This window comes from Gekko japonicus, unplaced genomic scaffold, assembly GCF_001447785.1.
Source record: "Gekko japonicus isolate JY-2015 unplaced genomic scaffold, Gekko_japonicus_V1.1 scaffold572, whole genome shotgun sequence".
In the NCBI taxonomy this organism is placed as follows: domain Eukaryota; kingdom Metazoa; phylum Chordata; class Lepidosauria; order Squamata; family Gekkonidae; genus Gekko; species Gekko japonicus.
Genome location: NW_015167553.1, coordinates 252797 through 275827, shown reverse-complemented (window position 1 = coordinate 275827; position 23031 = coordinate 252797). Strand labels below are relative to the sequence as shown.

General features: G+C 44.2%; 1 protein-coding gene across 2 annotated transcripts in view; it reads right to left on the bottom strand.

Moving 5' to 3' along the window:
- Nucleotides 1-23031, bottom strand: part of LOC107112555 (ATP-binding cassette sub-family D member 2-like) — a 46450-nt gene that overhangs the window by 1341 nt on the left and 22078 nt on the right. For both annotated transcript variants that reach the window (XM_015413710.1, XM_015413711.1), the window contains exons 6-11: nucleotides 22790-22884; nucleotides 18590-18735; nucleotides 5764-5909; nucleotides 4235-4319; nucleotides 1555-1680; nucleotides 1-126 (exon numbers count right to left, since the gene is read on the bottom strand). The exon at nucleotides 1-126 is cut by the window's left edge and continues 1341 nt beyond it. In XM_015413710.1, coding sequence (XP_015269196.1) covers nucleotides 1-126; nucleotides 1555-1680; nucleotides 4235-4319; nucleotides 5764-5909; nucleotides 18590-18735; nucleotides 22790-22884 — 724 coding nt within the window. The remainder of the gene's footprint in view (nucleotides 127-1554; nucleotides 1681-4234; nucleotides 4320-5763; nucleotides 5910-18589; nucleotides 18736-22789; nucleotides 22885-23031) is intronic.

The window sequence follows — 23031 nt, the reverse complement described above, 5'->3', positions numbered from 1 at the left end:
ATTCCTGCAAGCTGGGATTCCAGTTTTTGTTTTTCCTCACTGAGGGTTAAGCGGATAGCAGTGTCCAGCTGTTCAAAGCGCCAGCCTCCTTCCCCATCGAACTGCAGCAAGTGGGTGTGGTATTTCCTGCAAAAAGACAAAAAAAGACACACTGAGAAACTCCAAGATGGAAGCTGGAACTTCCATAGGATATTTAGTCAGTAGACCTTCAGTGGGGGAAAACAGGAAGGAAGGAGAGAGAAGAGACAAGACTGGGGGAGAAGTACCAAGTACTAAAATCCAAACTGTAAATGTGATGTATGGAGAAGAAAAATAAAACTTCCAGCATTGAAAGATAAAGCAAACACCGTGTCACTGAACGAAAGTACTGTATCTAATAGCAATTAAAAAATGAATGCCACACTGTCAAGCGATAATGCTACATAACGAACCAATATACATAATAAAATATGTAACAAAAAAATAAACACAACATAAAGTGTCAAGGGTGAAAACAAACCGTATGTCAGCTGATAAGAATGATAATACATCATCACCGGAAAGGTAGCCCAAAACTGTCCTCCTCAGAGAGGGAATTGATGGGGCATATCCAACCATCTGTGGACGTTGTGAAAGTGGGATTCCCCCCCCCCCTTGAGAAGGGCATCAGAGAATCCTCGGGAACAGTTTAGGGAACAATGGGGTGTGTGCGTGCGCGCACAGTGGGAGGAAGGACTCAGTGGAAACCTCTGCCCCCACTTCCATGAACAGAAATGTCCTGCTGTCAGAGGAACTGCATGGTTCGGTACAGCATAATAATCCATAAAGTAAAGACTTCTTGGATCAAGTGTTGTGTATTTCTGCTTATAATATTGTGCGACAGTTCTCTTGTCACAAATCCATGGGCAAAACCAACGGGGAGAAAACTGAAAAAGAGTTTCCTCATGGTCAGTTCAGGAGATACTTTCAAGAAGGTAGGGCAACATAGAAGAACAACTCATAACTTTTTTTTTAATATACTGTGTTTGAATGGGGGAGGAATTAAAGAGCTAAAGAGTCAGATCCATCCAGCTCCCCACCCCTGCTTCCATCGTCCCCGCTGTGTTCAAAACAACTAGTGTACAACAAAAGGGATACAATCCATGCTGAACCGGGGGAGGGAAGGCGGCATGGTACAGCCTGATCTCGTCAGATCTCGTAAGCTAAGCAGGGTCAGCCCTGGTTTGTACTTGGATGGGAGACCTCCAAGGAAGACTCTGCAGAGGAAGGCCATGGCAAACCATCTCTGCTTCTCACTTGCCTTGGAAATCCCTTCCTGGGGTCACCATACGTTGCCTGTGACTTGACGGCACTTTACAAAGACATACGAAGTACTGGGTTGGATCTTGTGCCTCTGTGCCTCTAACACTGGTGCTTTCCTCTAGGGTAAATAACGAGCCTCCCCTTGATGTGGAGAAAATACCAACAGCAGCAGAACAAATCCATAGAATCCAACCCACTGAATTAGCATTACCTGGAAGTAACGTCCTTTGCCTGGCTGCAAACTCAAAACATAACCCCCACTTACAGACTCACCAAAGAGACGGCCTGTGCGTGATTGAGAGCAGGGATATACCTGCTCCCTTTGCAGCCTGGAATATCTTTCCTTCAACATCAATGCTGACAGCACTTGTACATTCATCGAGTAATGCATACTTGGGCCTTGGAAATCAGAAAAAAACAGGTTATTCATTTATTTGTTGGAATACCACCCCTGCTTAATGCCTGAGGCGAGATTTAGGGAGCCAAAGCTAACAGCCTATGGTACTCTCATTGCCTGGAGTTCCATGTATGTACTGAATCCTCCACACGTGCACTACAGCCACTTGGTTCAGAGTGATTACCTCAGTTAGTCTGGATACAATACACAGATTTCTGGGTTAAACATCCCTATTTTAGAGATTCGAGAAAATGCAAACTTGGAGTGTCTAGAACAACAAACGCCCTGTCCTTGCATATGAGACAGACTGCCCAAGATGTTGTAAAGGCCAAGTCTCCTCTGTTATGTCCCCAGAAGGGCACTGAGCTCTTTGGACAACAGCACACTGGTGGTCCCCAGCCCTGAGGATAGCCAGCTGTCCTCAACCAGGGCTAGGGCCTTTTTGGTCCTGGCCCCAACCTGGTGGAACTCTCTGCCAAATACCACTAGGGCCCCGAGGGACCTTATGCAATTCCGCAGGGCCTGCAAAGGCAGAGGTGTTCCGCCAGGCCTTTGGTTGAGGACAGGGACGGCTTTCATCTCAGCTGGCACCTTCCGCTGTTTTCCATACTCATCTCGACCTCTCTCTCCCACCCCCACCCCGCTCGTGAAGTGGCCAGCAGTCTGTGATACCGGAACAGTTAATAAGCGCTAGCATTCCCCATCTGTCTTTTAAAACTTATTCTAATACAATTTATTGTTTTTATCTGGCCAATGTTTTTACTGCTATTGTACATCTTCCAGAGTCCTGCGGTAGCAAGGATGAGGTGATTCATAATTTTTTTAAAAAAATTTATTAGGATATACTAATAGTCAAACATAGTAAAGGTAAAGGTTCCCTTGCTCGAAAGCCAGTCGAATCCGTCTAGGGTTGCGGTGCTCATCTCCGTTTCAAAGCCGAAGAGCCAGCGCTGTCCGAAGACGTTTCCGTGGTCATGTGGCCGGCATGACTAAACACCAAGGCGCATGGAACGCTGTTACCTTCCCACCAAAGTGGTACCTATTTATCTACTTGCAATTTCTTGCTTTCGAACTGCTAGGTCAAACATACATCACATTAAAATATCATATATCCTTTTCTCCTATTTCCCCACCCCTTCTGACTTCCCGCAGTGCTCCAACCTCCAGCCCATATCTTGTATTCCCCACTTCCTTACTTCTTAATCAAATTCTATAGGTAACAAATCTTTCAAGGGGCGATTCATAAATTTAAGAAATAAATAAAAATAAAGTTGGATTGCATGCATTCAGTGGTTAGCATAAGCTGGAAAACTGATTTCAAAGATCTGATAGCATAGCCAAGTTGATGCCTATAAATGCTGCTAATGAGCACATGTATTATAAAGAATGAAAACAGGACTGCATTGGCTATTTTTCTCCGGTATCTCAAGTCATGCTGGGAGTGGCTGCTGTGGTCCTTTACTTCATCCTGAACGATGTTCCCAGCTAGAACTCTACTTCTGGGTTTTGCCCTAGAAAATTGACCTCAGGGTCAAACTACACATTACATGACAGTTCTGTGACACAATATAAATGTAAAATAATAGAATTAAACCTAACAAAAACAACTGAAGCCCAACAAAATCCCCAGTTGTAGAGCAAAATACCCACTATGAAACTTGATAATGCCCCAAAGGATTTTTATGGAGTTTTGGGCTGGGCTTTGGCAGTAAGATCCAACGTGGTGCAGTGATGAGAGTGTCGGACTAGGATGCGGCAGACCTGGATTGAAACCCGCCCCCTCGGCCACGGAAGCTAAGTGGGTGACCTTGGGCTAGCTCCACACATTCACCCTAGCCTAACTCACAGAATTATTGTGAGGACAAAATGGATGCAAGGAGAATGATGTTGTAAGTTGCTTTGGATCCCCAAGGGGGAGAACAGTAGGATATCAGGATCTGAATGAATGAATAAAACAAACAAAAATCCTCAGCTGCCTTAACTGGGACTCATGAGTGGTGTCTTTGTACCAGTCGCTGTCTCTCTGTCTAACTTGCCTCAGGGTAACTGCATGAATAAAAGGAGAGGGACTGCATATGCCATTCTCAACTCCTCAAGGAAAGATGAGATAGCAGCTAATCAGTGACTGAGTTTTCCAAGGTCTTTCAATCACTCCCTTTTCTGCCATACCTTTCAGTCCTGCTGCATTCAGTGTTCATCCAGCTAGAGACTTCATGCTGTCCTCAGGACCCCTGGCCAGTGTTCCCTCTAAGCTGAGTTAGTGTGAGCTAGCTCACAGTTTTTGAGCCTTCAGCTCACACATTTTTGTCTCAGCTCAGGAAGCATGGCTCCAGAGCAAACTAATTTATGCAGTAGCCAAATCACTCGGCTCACAACTTTAATGCCAGTAGCTCACAAAGTCAAGTTTTTGCTCACAATATAGCTTAGAGGGATCATTGCCCCTGGCCTCTTGTGGGACTCTTCCCTGCAACCCTGGAGATCCTGTACCCTGTCTCTGTGGGAGTAAGAATGCTACCCACAGCTGACCGTCGTTTCAACACAAATGTTTAAGCTTACTTGTGGTAAAACATCCGGGCCATGCCCATCCTCTGCTTTTCTCCTCCAGACAAGACGTCTTTCCAGTCTGTGACAGCATCCCACCCTTCAGAAAGACGAAAGAAACACAACTAACTGTAAGTGTCAAGCACCCTTCATAAGCAAGGACATACAGTGACCTCAAGCTAACATCAAGCAGTCTAGAGACACATCTGGCAGTATGATGAGGGGAAGAGGATGAGAGAGGGAGCATTACAGGCCCCCATCCCTGATGCCTGTTCTGAACCAGCACCAAACTCTGCCTTCCTTCAAAAACAAAAGTATCAAACACTAATTTTTTAAAAAAACACCAAAATGTGGTATTTGTAGTTCTACGGCTTTCTTTTTTTTTTAACTCATAACCTTCATTTCGCAATGAATTCTAAACTGTTTCTACAACTCTATAATGCTGCCTGGTCTTGGCAGCAGATTCAGGACAAATAAAGGCATGCAGTTGTCACACAGTGCACAATTAACTTATGAAATTCATTGCCATAGACTGCATGTGCAGAGGGGGAGAGCAGACACAAGTGCACTGGCCTCACTCTGCCTCTGTGTGATTACCAGCTCATGAGCACTATTCCTATGTGTTGAGATAGTATCCATACGTATGCTCCCTCCTTGTGATTGGTAATGTATGGAAAGCAGCACCCCAATCACAGGGAGGGAGTGTATGGGTGAAGACTGCATATGTAGGTGCCATGCTTATAAGCCAGTGATCACACAGAGGGGGGTAGGGACAGAGTGCTAGTGCCCACACTCCCACTCCATGCATGCAGTTAATGTGTGGAGGAGGATCATGTGTAGAGGGCTAGAATGCCTGGGGGAAGGAAGGCTGGAGACAGCACAAGAGAGTTACACTGGCACATGTGACATGACAGTGTGCAAAGTTTGAAGCTTGCCCCCACCTTAAGTGGCTCTTCCTTCTTTAGTGGGAAGCAGGCTCCATTGCAGGAGGAACTTTCCCCAGCCTAATGCTGGATACAGGCCTCTGTCTCCAGTGTTCTTGGATGACCCCACAGTGAAAATGATGGTACAGTAATCAGTGTTCCCTCTAAGCTGAGTTAGTGTGAGCTAGCTCACAGTTTTTTAGCCTCTGGCTCACACATTTTTGTCTTTGCTCAGGAAGGATGGCTCCAGAGCACACTCATTGATGCAGTAGCCAAACCTCTTGTTCACAACTTTCATGACAGTAGCTCACAAAGGAGAATTTCTGCTCACAAGACTCCACAGCTTAGGGGGAACATTGACAGTAATTTCAGTAGGCCTCTTAAAAGTCCCTGGCTTGACAGCCTCCGGTGCTTCCATCATGCACATTTTAAAACGGTGTTTCGTTTCAGAAAGTCTGGCCGTGCACTAATTTACATGCCAGCAAAATTATTGTGAAGGACAGATCCGGAATAAGAAAGGAACCAAAAACATAAAATTCTGGAGACACCATGTTCTATTGCGTTATGTATATGCTGGGTGTCCCTGGTCATCATTTCCCCTCTCTGTTAAAAGACAGGTACCTCCTTCTCTCTGGACTATGTGGTTCAAATGAACAATCTGCAGGATGGACTCCAAATTCTTGTCTTGGTACCCCTTTTCATGCATGTCATCCACTGAGTCAGGATAAATAACTTGATCACGCAGTGTTCCAATGGACATGTAGGGCCTGTAAAGCAATGCAAGAAATTAGTCATCTCACACTGAATAACACCTCAACCCTGCTATTTAGGGCTGCTGGCTGATCCTCTCTGAACAGTACACATAATGGTCTAAATGTTGTGTTTCTAAATACTGTAATTATTTGAAGATTACTGTTTTCCTAAATTTATTCTAGAGAACAATGCCTTGTTTACAGAATAACTGATTAGAGTGCAGCAATGTAGATTATGTTGGTTTGAGAATATACACATCGAAGAAGAACACATGTTTACCCCATGCACAAAATCTTCCTTGTCTCAGCAAACAGATCAGAAACATTTAACTGGAAGCATATTTGTCTGTTCAATTTCTCACAGCCATAGTAGAATTCCCAATTGGTGAACATGCCCAAAATGTGTGATTTAAAAAAAAAAATTAAATTCTAGGTTCTCACGCATAACAAGCACTCAGAAGTCTGATCCTTTGTACATACTGATGTCCTCTGAATCATTTGGAAAACCGATACTACGACAGATTGGGTGGCTAAAACGTTTTGTACCAGAAATGTAGTTTGCATGGACTTGCACAGAATTGCACTAAACATCCTACTACTCCATTAAAATGTGAGATCATTTCACTGGGTTTACAGGCAAAGAATTTATTCTATATATTCAACAATCAGGCATACTAGTTACTGTCTTCTTTACTCTTTTCCTACTGACACCAAGCTAAACTTCATTTGAGAAGAATGGGTCTATTTGTTATCTTTTGTGGTGATTATGTCCTTTCTTGCTTTGCAAATGCTAATTCTTTCTCCCCTTCACCTTGTTCCTTCTGAGGTCTCATGAAAGAGCCGTTTTACCATACCTACGATTTTGCCACAAATAAGTGGGTCCTAGATTAAATCAAGCCTGATTCTTCCTGGAAGCTAAAGTAACTAAACTGAGGGTATTCTACTTTGATCACACAGTGGGAAGACAAAGACTCACTGGAAAAGACAACAATGTTAGGAAAAGTTGAAGGCACTAGTAAAAGAGAAAGACCAAAAATGAGATGTTTTGACTCAATAAAGAGTTGCCATACGTTGGAAGCAACTTAACAACACATAAAATACGCACATAGTTTTGCCAGGAAATCATCAGTTGTGTTGCCTCCTGATGGGCATGCATAAAAAAAATTACGCTCACTGGGTAACAACCTATTGGTAATCCCTGGCCCCAAAGCAGTCCCGCTGTCCTTGACCAGGGCCTTTTTGGCCCTGGCCCCAACCTGGTTGAACTCTCTGACAGTGAGACTTGGGCCCTGCAGGACTTGGTTTGGTTCCGCAGGGCCTGTAAGGCTGAGACATTCCACTGGGCATATGGCTGAGGACAGTGGTGGTTAGAGAGATCAGATGGCCTCCCTTTTTCTCTCCCCTTCCTTACTGAGCTGCAAACTTTTTTGTGCTGGCTGTCTCCCCAGATGCCCACCTGTGATGGATTCTTGAGGCGCCATCTGATATAGGATACCAACTTTTAGATTAGATTTTAATTTGTAATATTTAGATTTTAAAAAGTAAAATGTTGATTTTATTGTATATTTAATTATTGGAAGCTGCCCTGAGCCCTGCTTGGCAGGGAATGGAGTGGGATATAAGCCAAATGAATAGATAAATATGTGACCATGCACCACAATGGTTTTAGCAACTAAGGCACATAGAATGGCATTATCCTACTTTGATCATACGGGACTGGGATTCAATGAATATCTTTAACACAAGGTGTCTCAGCCGTTACCCCTTTGTGGTCTCAGAAGATTCAAATATTTACAGATCTAGAACACTGGTTCTCAAAATTCGTGATGTCTCTACTTTGCCTGAAGAGGCACATGGACAGGACAGCTTGCCAAGCAAGTTCCTACCTAATATTCACATATTAGTTTACATCGGCATAGTTTACATCGGCTGCGGTCACACGGAGCATTAGGCACACTAGAGAGACGGAAGATAGGTGGATTTTCCGGGTGCGATCTCACCGCCACATCTGGGAAGTGTAGAGCTCCTGTGGCTCACCCGAGGCTTCACTCCGAAGATGTGGTGTAAAAAACTAGTACCTCCGAGGTACTAGTTTCCGGAAACCACGGGGCATGGGCGGGCGTCTGATGGCATTTCCGGTGGTAGTTCCGGCGCCCGCCCATGTCCCCTCGCAAAAAGGTCCCCCCCCCAAGTCTCCACGGATGCGCACAAGCACCCAATGGAGCATACACACACTTTAGTTTTTTTTAAAAACCACAATCCCGTTTCCCCGCAGCCCTGCTTCTTTGCAGTGCCGCAGGATTGTCCTGTGATCGGCACCTCCCCCCTAACCATGGGACCTCCACGGGACGTCTGCTCGCGCAACCGCGCATTATTTTGCCCCGGGGCAAACAGCCACGCTTCCCCCCTGCATTTTCCGGCCCGTATGACCGGGGCCATCTAGACTCTGAATGGAATAGGTTACTTTTTAAAATTAAGTTACCAATTTGGGAGACGTTTGGTCTAAGAACATTTGAGAATCTTTAGACTGGAGTTTCAAAGGCTTGGCTTATGCTTTACATAGAATCAAAAATGATTATTGGATCAGATGGTGAACACATCATTGGTCATACATTGTTCTTAAGTCCCAAGGTGGCAATCTCGCGTGACAACTGACATATTGAGAGACGGCCAAAGCAAGGTACTGCTGTCCCTTAATATTTAGTGGGTTCACATGTGCAATACATTATACAGATGGCCCAAATGGTTTATATAATCTACAATATATGGCAAAATTATGGCACAGCACCGGAGGATGCATCAGCTTTCATCAATAATCTACGGGGATAAGAACCAGCATAGTCTAGTGCTTAGGGTACGGGACTAGGCCAAGGGAAACCCAAGTTTAATTTCTTGCACAGTCTTGAAGCTTGCTGGGTGAACTTGGGCCAGTAATACAGTCTTACCTTAGTGTACTTCAAAGTGTTGTTGTGTATGCTGCCATGTGCTCTCTGGAGGACAGACAGACATAAGTGATGCCAAGTTGTAAACAACTTATGGTGACACCAGCAAGGGGCTTTCACAGCAAGTGAAAAGCAGAGTTGGTTTGCCATTGCTTTCCTCGGCAGATTCTTCTATGGTGGTCTCCCATCCAAGTACTGACCCTGCTTAGCTTCCAAGGTCTGATGAGATTGCCACCTTCCCTCTTATCTCCTTGGAGGAAGGGTGGGATAAAAATGTGATAGATGAATGAGGTAAGGCAGAATAAGAGAGCAATGCACATTGCTGGTTCTTTACCTTATCTACCCACCATTTCTCACCGCAGACTAAAGTTCTGTGCCCTTCTTTTCTCCTGTCACACATGAATTCTCAATCTGCAGCTACAGACTCTTGGGCTTTGGGGACGTCTTCCCTTCCTAGGGTAGGGGCATTTAAAAAGTCAACGGAACACAGTGAAGGCCTGAGCCTTGTGCTCTGAATACGCATGTCACGTGTGGCACACAGAGAGTGTTCCATGTGACACAGCAAGTGAGAACCACAACTTAATGCAGAGACAGGGACCAGTTGGTGGAATGACAGAAGCTGTGTAAGCACAAAGCTGTCCTGCTCAAAGCTGGTTTAGGTTCAGGTCCAAACAACTGGTTATAACACTCCGTGCCTTTTGGGTATGTACAAGTTACTCATTCTTTTAGTCATAGAGGGAATGCATACATGGTGTTTAATTAATGATATCATTGTGCTCTTTCAAGAAATGCTAGATCGCAAGGAACAGTAAAAATCTCTTTCCCAATTCAGAAGGCGTACCTCACATTAATCAAAAGGTCTTTTAATAACAACACTGTCAGAATTAGTGCTTGACGTACTTACAAGGAGGTTTACCAAACCAGTTCTAGGCTATAATCCAATGACAGTAAGAGAGCTGTCAAGTATCACGTGCCCACTGGGATGTATTTTCTGTTTTCACCACAGCCATATAGTCGCTGCCGTGGTGAAATCTTTCAGCAGAGCTCTAGCAGTGTGTATTGATCTAATAATTCTGTTTGCTGGGAGAAAGCACTGCAAAACCTCCCAAAGGGCTTGGGAAGGCCAGTATTGCTTAAAGCAGGATTCTTTTCAGAATGCCAACCGGCAGCTGTAATATGAGGCAGCATTTAATAAGCTTTTGCTAGGATTCATAAAGCCTATGATTTCTGCTGAAAAACACAACAGATTTTTAATATGAAATGCTAAGGGCATTTTTAGACAGTTCTGTAAAGGAATTTCAATCACTCCCCACACAACGGCAGTTCCCAAGATTTGGAGAGGGGAAACCATAACTAATACGTCTGATGCAGATGTGACCTAAATTCCATTATAACTATTTACCTATCACAAACCAAAAAATATGACCAGTGGAATGTGCAAAGAATGAATAGTTTTCTTGTCCCCTTTTCTTTGGAAACTAGTTCAAGGGTGTTTTAGGGCAAGCTACACTTTCCGCAGCTCTCTCAAGATATAAATAATTGATTTGAGCCTAAAATAACCTACAGTAAAGCTTTCTTCTCCAGTATCCAAGAATGTCTGTTAAATATTTCAAAGAGATCAATTACCAAGTCTGCGCATAATTAGCTTACACTCAGTAACATAGCTTACAGGGTACAAAGTGAAGAGTTTCCCTACCAGGGTGTATAATTAGAAGCTGCTGTCGCGGGCAGAAATATTATACAATAACAGTGAGACGCAGAAAGTGCAAGAGTGCTTACTGCAGAGAGGAAACAGGGAAGAACCCGTAAGCCAGGCTGAAAAGCATGTCACCGTTTAGTGAAATGGCTCTCTTACAGCAAACAAGTCCAGCAGCTCTACGCAGGAACTGCCTGTGCCGGGGATCCAAGCTCAGCAAGGAACATGCTGTCAGTCTGTCTGAGTCAGCACTGTGGAACCCCAGGCAGCCACTGGCCTGATTCCTGCCCTTCACGAGGTCTCCTATATCAGGCTCATCTGCTAGCGGCACAACCATAGAGCTAAGAGAAAGACTACAGTGACACAGCCTGGATTTCTGGTATCACATGAAAAATCCCATGTCCTCTGGAGGAAGCCAGGAACACTCTGCCCTGTATGTCTGACACTAGCAATTAGAAATGAATTCAATGCAATACCAGAAGTGGTATTCATCAGGATTTAATAAGGACTAGAGACCTTTGGGGAAGAATAGGAGGGAACAGCAAGGAGAAGGGTAGAAACTGATGGTTAATAGTCCCCATTAGTAAGAATAAACAGGAGGCTTTAAAGACTAACATGATGTTATTCCAGTATAAGCCTTCATGGACTAGACCCAGTAAGATGGGTTTTCTGGGAAAATCTGAATCGGAACATTTCCCGATTCAAATTTAAATAGTTAAATAATGTTAGCAAAGTTTATACAATGCTAGCAAAAGTGGGCAGATGTACCACATAAAAGGACTAGGTTTTGACGACGCTTCATACCCCCCATTTAGTCCATTTAACCTGACTAAGATGCAGCACAACAGCTCCGACAACTACAGATAAACAGACGATGTTTACATATCTGGGGACAGTGTGGAGGGAAATTTTCCATGGAAAAATGTAGCACTGGAAAATCTTCCACACCACTTCACTGACTAGACCCACCTTGATCAGGACTTGGGCAGTGAAATAAACAGCAACGAAGAAACAAATGCCACTCCTCCCTTCCTGGCCCCAAAGGCTCCTCCCCAATTTAATGCTGTGGGGTAGGGCTACTGCCAGGTGGGCAGGGAGGCAGTTCTCCCTGCAGCCAGAGAATTTCTCTCCCCAGCTTTCCTGGCACCTCTTTCCAGTACTTCTCGGCTACTGCAGGCAGGCCTGGGTTGCTGGTGTGGTTGCTGCTGCCACTAGCCAGGTAGGTTGATTGGACAACCTTTCCCCTGCCGTCCAGCCTTAGGTGTCCTTTTCAATGTGCCCTGCCTACCCAGCTCACAGCACACAAAATGGAGGGAGAAGAAAGGGGACAAGGAAGCATCACACCCAGTGGAGAATGAAAAATTATATAATAAAGACAACAAGTCAATAAAATGGAACAAAAACAAATGACACTGAAAGACAAGACTAAAGCAAAATGATTGACAGACCAACCGACAGTGTGCATAGAGTTTTAAAGGCGACCCAAGCCATTCTGGATATAGAGATGGGTGCTGGCGATAGGGTGGACCACGATATGTCATCTCTAAATGGGACCCAACCTTTCTATGGTTGGTTTGTGCTTGAAGTTTGAGAACAGGCTTGGTCTTGCTCACACTCAGAAGCTTTCTGAGATAATTCTTAATCATCACGTGTTCCGAATTCTTTGGAGCAACTGACCGATTTGAACTGACAATGACAATTTGATCTTTCCCCAGTTAAATACAAAACACACTGTTTCCCCAAAGGGATGCACAGTGCGGTGATATGAGACTGGATCCAGCAATCTAACAGCAGAAAGTGCCAATGGCCAGAGATGTTTCCTCTCTTCCTTCCCCCCCAGCAATCCTTTTCAACCTCAGGGAAAAGGATTCTCCGGTTTTTAGGACCTGCTCGGACTAAAAGCTATAGGAGCTGGGTGGCTGCAGAGTAGAGTGGCAAGGGGATGAAATCACCCTTCCTGCATCTTTTGTCAGCTGATGCAGCTTCCGGAAGGAGGAGGGAGTGATTTTGACCCCTCCCCCTCTCCTGTGCAGCCACAGACCCGGATGGCAGGGGGGCTGCAACCCCGGATTGGAAAGAACTTTTAGGAGAGGAGAACAGAGGAAAGATCTGTAGTTCTTGTGCCCAAAGGAAGATCTAACCCATCATTTATACACGTATTTCTACATTCCCTTATCAACCCTCCTCCCTGTTTATGTTTTAAATATGTATGTTTTTAAAAGTTTGCTTTAACGTTTTATTTACTTATTTATTACATTACATTTCTAGACCACTCTCCCCCATAGGACTTGGCTCAGGGCGGTGCACAACACCAGAAACACATCCATAAATTAACTCCACAGTTAAAACAATAAAAAATACAGCAATAATTACTCTAATTAGATGGCACTAGCATTTTTGCCTAATTGGGTTGAAAGGCAAGATACAAATGCTAAACCAATTAATAAATGTATGCCAGGGAGGCAGTCAGCTAGAGTTACATCAGCCTTCACAAAGAAAACAACCTTCCACCGAAATCCCTACTGGTTAAGGATACCTGAATAAAAGAAACGTTCTGTTAATCTACTGAATAACCAGAAAGCCAGGCTGGGAAAAGTGCATGACCAGGAGACCACGATGTGTACTGTTATCACACAAAAACCAACCCTTGATCTATGGCTGCCAGGCCCCCCCTGGCCACTGGCAGGGGATGGAGGGGGTGGTGTTACCAGGTCCAGGTTGGGAAGCTCCGGGAGAACTGGGGATGGTGCCTGGGGAGGACAGGGACCTCAGTAGGGTCGAGTGCCATGGAGTCCACCCTCCAAAGCTGCCATTTTCTCCAGGGGAACTGATCTCTGTAGTCTGGAGAGGAGCTGCAACTTTGGGGGATCCCCAGGTCCCTCCTGGAGGCTGGCATCCCTAGGAACTTTACAAACTTAGGTCTAGTTTTCACATGCAGCCGAATGAAGTGGTAATGAGATGGCCAAACGCTGAGGCAGCAGAATGGACTGGACCACTTCAGACTGTGGGTGGTTTTTTCTTTACCTTTTTCAAAGTTCCCCTGCATTAATAATCCACACTGTAAGTAGAAAACTAGTACCGCATATGAAGGGCTAGGCTAGAGCCTCCCTTCTTGATGCGCTCCTTTTTATTATTTGCAAGGAGTTACTACAGGAGGGAACCATTTAAAAAAATGTGACACTGCCACCTGCAGTCTGAAGTAGTACAGTCTGTTCTATAGCCTCATTCTGCTCCAGGACCAGTTCTATTCTTCAGTCCTTTTCATTCAGTGAAAATTCACTGAGCCTCATTCTGCTCCAGGACCAATTCTAGTCCTTCAATCCTTTTAATTCAGTGAAAATTCACTGAGTTCTGCAACGCTTACTTTGCCATGAGGAGTTAAACGCCACTGGTGGCATTAGTCTCTCCCTCTCCCTCTCTCTCCCTCTTAAAACCAATAAATTTAAGATACTTAATATGTGTACAATCATCAGTTAAGAAACAGTCATGTTCGTTTAGCTCAAAATTGGGAGCCACATTCGGGGAAACTCTTAGCCAAATGTAGAATGGAACTGACACTCACAATCATTCTAATTTAGGTGGGCCAGAGAAATGAACATCACAAGATGTTCCATCAGTTTTCTATTTATTCTTTCACGCATAGTGAAAACTGTAAAAAATAATCCCAAGAAATTATTTGGCCATGGTGTTGGGGGTGGGGTTAAGTGTCCTCCTGTGCTATTTTCTCAGTCAAAAATGGCTCCTCTGGGAGGTTTTTCATCGTAGTAGGGAAACAGACAGTCACCATTATTGTGCCTCTCTTTTACCACAGGTATTGTAAAATATATTGTGCTAGAAAACATAGTGAACAAGCTGTGAAATCCAAAGTGCTGAAGTCTTCAAGATTACATGGGGTATTTTTAAACATCTAAATATATGGGGTATTTTTTGTTGGATGATTTACACCATGATAGAAAAAATAAAGTCTAATCTTAAAATGCATTTACATGCACTTTAGAACATGTATTAAGATGTGTGCCTTAAGCAGGATCTCTCTGGTTCTTATTCAGAATCTTCCAGGCAAAGGGAAGCTATATCAGCTCTGACATTCTGCAAAGTATTTTAGGAAAAATAATCCCTACCCATCTATCTAAGACTCACTGTCTGGCATTCCTACAACTCTAAGTCTGGGTTTTAATTAGTAGGCACTCAGAGAGTCTGGCATCTTGGACAGTGGGAGAGAAAATATCAGCTAATCTCTAAAGCCGATATTACCTTCTGGAGACGTGCCCAGGTAACTGCTGTATATTTCACAAGGGCTAGTAGCACTGCCATCTTTATAGTCACCTCCTGCGCTCTGTCACCAACATGCATGATGCTATAAAGTCATTTTCCTTTAAGAATACTGGTATACCTTCTGTGTAAACAAAGAGTTCCTTCGCAGATGAAGGCAAGCGAGGTTGCCAGTTAAACCATACAGAATCAAGACAACGCCTGTTCCAATCAGGATAAAAATGACTAGGGTTTAATTTAATTTGACTAGATAAACAACATAGTATATTGGCATGAAGGGCTGCTCTCCCAGTTCTGAGAATTTCAATTTCAAAAGTGTATTATTATTATTATTATTATTATTATTATATTAAATGTATATGCCACCTCTTGCCACAAGCAGTCTCGAGGCAGCTAACAACAGCTAAAATATTAACAGATATCAGTTAAAAACATAATACAAATAAAAGTAAAAGGCAGCCCACATAGATAGACCCAACTAATAAAAAGATAGAAGAGCTCTGCTTTGCAGGCCCCACGGAACTTAGATAAATCCTGCAGGGCCCGTGTACCACCTGATAGCTGATTCCACAAGGATGGGGCTATCACAAAGAAGGCCCTCATCATGGTGGATACCTGGCAAACATCAATGGTTGCCAGACCCCCAGCCTAGGTGGGGGTTCCCCCGATTTTTTGGGCTTCTACCTGCTGCTGGAAGCCCCACCCTCAAACAGGGATATCACATGGCGATGCTCTGCTTTTGGGGCAAAACTCTATGGTGTGCTCTGTCCAATTCATTCTGAGTCTTCCACCAGTGTCACAATATTCAGTTCCTAGTCTGCTTCATATCCCCCAGATCTCTGGTAGACCACGGAACTCTTTTTTTTTTTTTTAATCTCCATAGGGATATTCTTTATTTTGCATATACTATAAACTACAAAGAAATATAGGGGAGGGACTACAACTAGGGATAAAGAAAAGCAAACCACACTAGACCAAAACCCCAAGAGAAGGAGATCTTTTCACTGTTAGTAAATATGTTAGTACCATTAGCTTTATTATCACAATATACTTGTTGAGTTCTTACTTATAACAATTCGCTTCTCGTATGTTGTTTTGTTAGTTGTTATGAGAGAAGTCTCTGATCATCTTCTTATTCTTTGCTTCAAAAGGCCATTTTCCAAGTCCTTCTGCCTTTACTTTGGCTTTCTGTCTCTAAAATCGTATACCACTCTGGCAGGTCCTGCACCCTTTTCTGCTGCAGAATCCTTTTCCGTTCCCAAGGTAGCAGAGTCACTCGACTTCGATTCTCCCTCTTTAGACTCATCATCTGTCCCCAGCTGACGTTTCAAAAATTCTTTAGCTTTAAAAGTGGAGTATATCTTCTCCCTTCTATCGATCTTAAAGATGAAACCTTCCGGAACCGCCCATCTGTACAATATTCCATTAGTTTGAAGAAAAGAAATTAATTCCTTGTAATTTTTCCTCTTTTGTCTAATTTCAAATGGAATGTCCTTTAAAGTTTTAATGGTTACATTTCCCATTTTCAGTGGAGTTGCTAATGTTGCTTTTAAAATGGCATCTCTGGTTTGTCTTCTTGAAAGCTTGACCACTATTTCTCCAGGTAGGCTATTTTTTTAATATAGTTGGAGTAAGTCCTACAGGCTGTCTCCATTTCATTTACCAGTTCATCTGCTGTTAAGCCTAGTACTGGAGCGATGATCTCACTGAGCACCCTCTTCAAGTCTTCCCAATCTGTTTCAGGAACCCCCTGAAACCTGAGAATCATGTTAGCTTTTTCCATCTGAAGCTGCAAGACTCGATTCCCTTGGCAATTCTGCTTCATTTCCACCTCTACCATCCTTTTCTTCAACTTCTTACTTGTGGTGTCAATCTCTTTAATTTTCTCATTTGCCCGCTCCACTTTTTTCTCCGTCTCGTTCAGCTGAAGCAGCTGTGCCGCAAAGTTTTTATTCATCACAGTCAATTGCTGGTTAATACCACCGAGTTGTTCCATCACTGGCTTGAGCATATCCACCAGGAGTTTGAGGACATCTGCTCCCTCTTCCGGTCTCGGACTCTGCCTGCCCGGCTTCGATTTAAACTTTATCTGCTGGACCGCCATCTTTCCTGTTTTGTTTACAGTTTTTGCCGCTTCCCCACAACTCGGAAAACTCACCAAATGACTTCGCAATTCAGATAAGTCTCTCAAAACACTTTAGGTTTACTTCCTCCCCTCTCCCCCTTCGTGTCTTAACCGCTCATTCGCAAAAGAGGCATCCCTCTTTGCAATCTCTGTTTCCAATCGCGGGGGGGGGGGATCGCTTTTCAAACTACTCCGTTTTTATTCAGAACTCACGTTTATTGTTGGCCAGTTTATCTGACCACGCTTGGTTTTACGCCATTCCTGGTCAGTCCAGCTTCTGCCCGAAGGCCACTCAGCGACTGGACCATCGGGGCGGAGGGGAGCCTCAATTCTCCAGCATTACACCATCGAAGAGGCTACCCCTTAAAAGCCCCCTGGCCTGGAGCCTATCGCAAAGACTCTGCGGGGGTGTCACTTGAGGTGGCACCCCTCCAAGCCACTGGTGTGCAATTTGCCCTCCTCCGTTGTGAGGAGAGCATCCGCCATCACTGATCCGTCAACCGGAAGTCCTGACCACTAAACTCTTGTACTCTTTTTCAGATTTCTTAAATTCATAAGTTTCAGCATCTAATTATATTCACCTTCTTTGCAGCCTCAAATTCTTCTCTAGGGCAGAATGAACATTCATACACAGAGATCTCCCATCTCCCTCTGATTCCTCTCCCTTCTGTATTGCTGCTACAGCCGCTGACCAACCATCCAGGTAAGCAAGAAGAAAGTATTTCTCTCCATCCCTCAGTGCCACAGGGCATCCTGGGAAATGAAGTGCCCAGGGAGCCTGGAAAAAGATGCTGTACCCTGGTGACCACATTGCCCTAGACACACCTCAGCACAGCACCTGGGAAGTAGTCAAAATAGCATCCTATTTTCTCTTCCCACTCAACCATCACCCAGTTGGTAGAATGTCTAATTGGCTCCCTGCCTCACTGGCTGCCACCAACAAGCCTAGTTCAGCAGTTGCATCAACAACAGTTACATTACAGTAAGTGTGGCTGAGTGGGGGAGGTCATACAATGAAGGCAAGGGAAACTTTCCAAGCATACCAAACTGCAAATTGGGTGCAGAAAAAAATGCAATTTTTGACTGCCTCCTGACCCCAATTATTAAGCAAGTTCAGAAGAGGATCACCTGCCTTTTCTTATTTCCTGGCATGAAAAACACATAAAGTCCAATCCAGCTGAACTCAGTTGTAACTAAGCACCGTTACTAATGAAAGCAACAGCTAACTTAACAGTTCCATTACTTTTGACAGGACTTAGTCAAGATTTGATTTAGCTGGATTAGGTTCACTAATCCTCTCCCCCCCAAAATCATCTTTCAGTGAGCCTGACACAGACCTTGATGAAGAGCCATCCAGTCCTTGTTAACAGATGTTAATGAGTGAAAGGCTTCTAGGGAGTGTCAAAATAGCCTGGTCCAGCTAACAATCCCAACCAGAGAATAACAGGTTGGGGGGAAGCTTATTCTCTAGACATGAACCTGAAAGCCTATAGCTGAACCTTCCCTTAAACATGCATTCAGTGATCCTGAAAGACTTGTACTCCCAACAAATTGAATGCCACACCCCTCCCAACCACCTGCTCAGCCACACCTCTCCCTCCCACCTGAATCTTAGGTGGTTCCCCTGCTCTACAGTAATGGTAAAAACATTCTACCAAACCTTTGTGGGATGTAGAACATATGTTGAGGAGGTGGCTTGTAGAGGACTCCTTCATAGACAGGCCACAAGCCACCTAGAATTCGGAAGAGAGAACTTTTCCCACAGCCATTGGGACCAGTGATTAGAAGATGCATTCCTTCTTCAACCTAAAAAAATGAGAAAAACCAATAACCTTTTAGAAGGCCATCATTATTAGCAAGTAAGCACACTGTAAGTGCATACAGCTGCCCTGCCGCCCCCATTTGAACTGGTCTATTTACAGGACAGCAAGATCTCTGCAAAGACAGGATAATGTCGTTTTGAAGCATTTACATGTGGTCTGCTGATTTAATTAGTTGTGTGTTCCTATCTACAAAAACATAAGAAACCCTGGGGGGCGGAATTTCAAACATATATTTTTAAAGTTTCCCAAGATAAAATCAATGATGTGGATGTCTCGGAACATGCAATAAACTAAAGAAAAGTACCATAATCCAAACTTATATGCTTCTATTGATTGCTATAGGTGCAGAAGGCAACCCTTGCATAAATATGGAGCTCCTTCACCCATCACAACCAACTAGAGCTCCACATACACAAAGTTCTGAATTACAGATTGGGTTTTATCACTCTATGCTTTACCTATTGCTGTGAATCTAAATACACTTTATTTTTAATGAAAGTGCACACAATTGCATTCCATGAAAAACAGGGCTGTGAAAAATATACTGTCTGTCTATGATGATTTACTGATTTTAACAATGTCATGTTGATGTTTTTAACTTTGTTGTACATTGCCCAGAGCCCTGTGTACTCAGGGGTTGGGGAATTCAAAAATCTAATGTATAAATTAAAAAATGACATTTAATTTAGGCTGAATCTATATTTCTAGCATTGCTTCCACTATGCTTAGAATTCTAGTTGTGTGCATTGTGTGGGGAAGTTGTGTGCATTGAAGTAGAATATGTAATATCTGTTCTTCCCATTGGTTCAGGTTTTACAGTCCAGTGAGATCCGTAAAAAAATCCTGCTGTATGGTGGAAATTTCTTTATAGCAAAATCAATGTTTATGTTTAACACCGTAGCCTTAAAGGAAATTTATTTTGGACAGCAGGGATTAAAACTGTATAGCCAATGTTCCTCAGAATTCCTTTTTCATCTGCATACTTAAGAATTAGGCTGCCTACAAATATATGCACAGCACCACTGGAGCCACTTCCCCATAGGGCAATCTCATGCCACTGGCAGGCACATACGATTACTACAACCATGTGGGTGAAGCCAGTTGCGTGGCCCTTTCCCTCCCAATGTTTGTCCTCATTCCCAGTGGGGAGCTACGATATAATGTGAATTACTCCTGTGACATCCCTGTTGATGTATGTTTGAAACATAAAAAGTTACATAAAAGGTAATCTTTTTTCTAGTGGGCTGCAATGTTGCTGTCACTCTTTGCCAATTTCTTGTAACACTTAGTTTAGCATGATGGGACTGCCTTGCAACATGTAGTATGTTCCCATGCTCCTGCTGCCAACAGCCAATGAGTTGTGATGTTTGGACAGAGAAATGAAATTGTGATAGGGTTGCCAGCCCCCAAGTCCCCCACCACTGGGGGGCTTCAACCCACCCCTGGCCAGCTGGCTGCCAGGGGAAACCCCACTCCAAGCCCTGCCCCCAAGAGCAACCACCTGCTCAGCCACACCTCTCCCTCCCACCTGATTTAAAGGGCTTCAGCTGATCAGCGGGGACCACGTGGCCTGCCAACCAGCTGGAGGGCCCTTTAAATCTAGCAGGACGGAGGGAGATGGGCAGTTCCAGGCTGCACACTCGGCTCAAAAAAAGACCACTGGGCCCCACATGCCACGGCCCCTAGCCTGCTCACAAAAAGATCCTTTAAAGGGTGAGTGGGCACAGCTTGGAGGCATCCCCACGCACCCCTGCAATGCCCCCCAACCCTAAATTGTGATGGTTTCTTACCTAAAATTATATTCAGCTAGATGTTATAAGGAAGCTTTCTGATGCACCACTAGCTTAAACGGACACCCCATGTATTAAATGCATGATAGAGAAGAGACACAAAAATATGTCTTTTTCCATGATATGAAAAAGCACCAGAGAGAATTCTGCCATTTAATTCATTTTCTGACTCAAATGAATGAATTGCTAAAGAAACTCCAGCAGTCTAGGTCTTATTAGCACTGCCATTACTTAGTTGCAGGCCAGGGGTTTCTTTGGGCATACATATACACCGCATAATGCACTGGAAATTTTAAGACAGTATAAATAATATAACACTCTATGCAGTCAAGGCAATGTTGGTTTTGAAAAATCTGTCTCATTTTGAAATATCAGCACTATGCCCAGTTTTGCACTGAATTACATTGTAGGCAGATTCTGCCATGGTCAGGATAGACAGTCCCTGGAAAAGGACCCCCTCTGCCCATACCTCCCCACAAATGAGGCTCAGGCAGGCCAGGCACCACCCTTCTGTCACTGGGCTAGCCCAGGTCAGAAAGGAGGCCATCGGCCCACTGGGAAAAGTCCCAGTGGCCATAATGGCCAGTCTGCCCCTGGCAGTGGCTCTGATAGTTTGTAATGTTACAACGGTGAGCTGCTAGGACAAGTTGAAAGAGGCCAGAGAGCTTTACAAAATGTTCGTCACTCACATGTTATAAATCTGTCATTGTTTTCCTGTGATTTCTCTGTATATGCTTCCACAGCACAAATGAAGAAATGTTAAAAATATATAATAAGAAAAGTGGATCTAAGAGAGTCAGCACCTTGCACTTCTCAGGCTTCATGACATTTGTAACATATTAAACAGCAGTACTTGACCACTTCAAGAAAGCTTCTGGCTATGGCTATAGTCAGGGGTCGTTTCGTAGAAAAAGAGCTAGGGGAACTCATTAGCATAACTCATTAGCATATGCCACACCCCCTGACATCACCGGAAGTGTGTCATAAGGACACACCCCCTGATATCACCGGGAGTGTGTCATAAGGCCACACACCCCGCCCCCAACGGTCCCGGCAGCCGCCGCCGCCGGCCTTGCAGCTCCACTGCCGAGGCCCATGAGGGCCCTCCCTGGCCCCAGGCAGGCAGGGGTGGGGAGAGGCAAGGAGGAAGCAACTTACCCTCCCTCTTCTCCTGCCTCCTCCTGGCTGAATGAGGGCTGGAAGCGGGGCGGCCGGAAGCAAGGGCCGGGCTTCGTCATGTGCCCCGCCCCCCCCGTACGATCCCCCGCAATCCCCCCCGAAATGACCTCTGGCTATAGTATAGTATCATAGTATGGCAACATAACATGGGAGTGGCACTAAAGTACTCCCAAGCATTGGCGTTATAGCTGTTATCTGGAAGTGGTACTGTTACCACTTTATTCTCACTCTCTGGCTAAATCTAAACAGTACACCGTACCACATTCCCAGTTGTCAGGTGACATCTGTTGTCCTTGCCATGTGTGTTGATGGCTGCAAACATTAACCAGCATTTCATGGTCTAACTTTTTTTTTACTTCTCCATAAGGATGCCCCCCCCCCGAACTCTGGAGGCTTCTTATCCCATAAGTCATTGCTAGATTCCTAAAGGCAATTGTAGGGACAGCAACATTTTATAAGGAGAACTATAGACACAGGCAACTAGATAGTCTTCATACTCTCAGAAAGTTTCAAATCAGAATTCTTGAGGCGGCAAGCTACTAGTTCAACACCCCAACATACAGAGGGTAACCAACGAGTAAGTGTGTGTGTGTGTGTGTGTGTGTGTGAAAAGCTGTCAAGTCGCTTCCAACTTATGGCAACTGTATGAATTAATGTCCTCCAAAATGTCCTGTCACTAAGAGCCATTCTCAGGTCTTGCCAGCGGAGGGCCCTCGTGGCTTCCTTGATTGAGTCCATCCATCTCATGATGGGCCTTCCTCTTTTCTTGCCCCCTTCAACTTTTCCTAGCAGTACTGTATTTTCCAGTGAGTCTTGTCTTCTCAAACCAACAAGTACATCACATGAAAATGGAAATCACCCCAGGATCATTGTACTATTTAGACTAGCCTTAAGTCTCCCTGTTTTCTGATGTAGGATAAATTGCATACATCTATGCCTACCTTTCTTGACTTCCCCTCTTTTCCATATGCTCCTCCAAGAATTTAACATAAAGGTACTGAACTCTGGGCTTTTTTTGTGTGCTAATTGTGATGACAACAATCAGAAGATTCTTGCATATCGTCTTACTTTGAAGTTTAGTCTGGAAACCACCACATCTCCATTTGGGGTAATTATAGGAACATTTTCACAGATAATCCCATGATCAACATCAATCACTTTTCCTACAAGTAAAACAAAAACAAAACAACCACAACACATGTTAGTAGAGCAGTCACACAGGCATACACACACACACAGGTAGGCAGACAGGAATGTGTCCATATTAGCATGGCAGATTCCTGTTGAGCATGGACTGACTTGCACAAGAA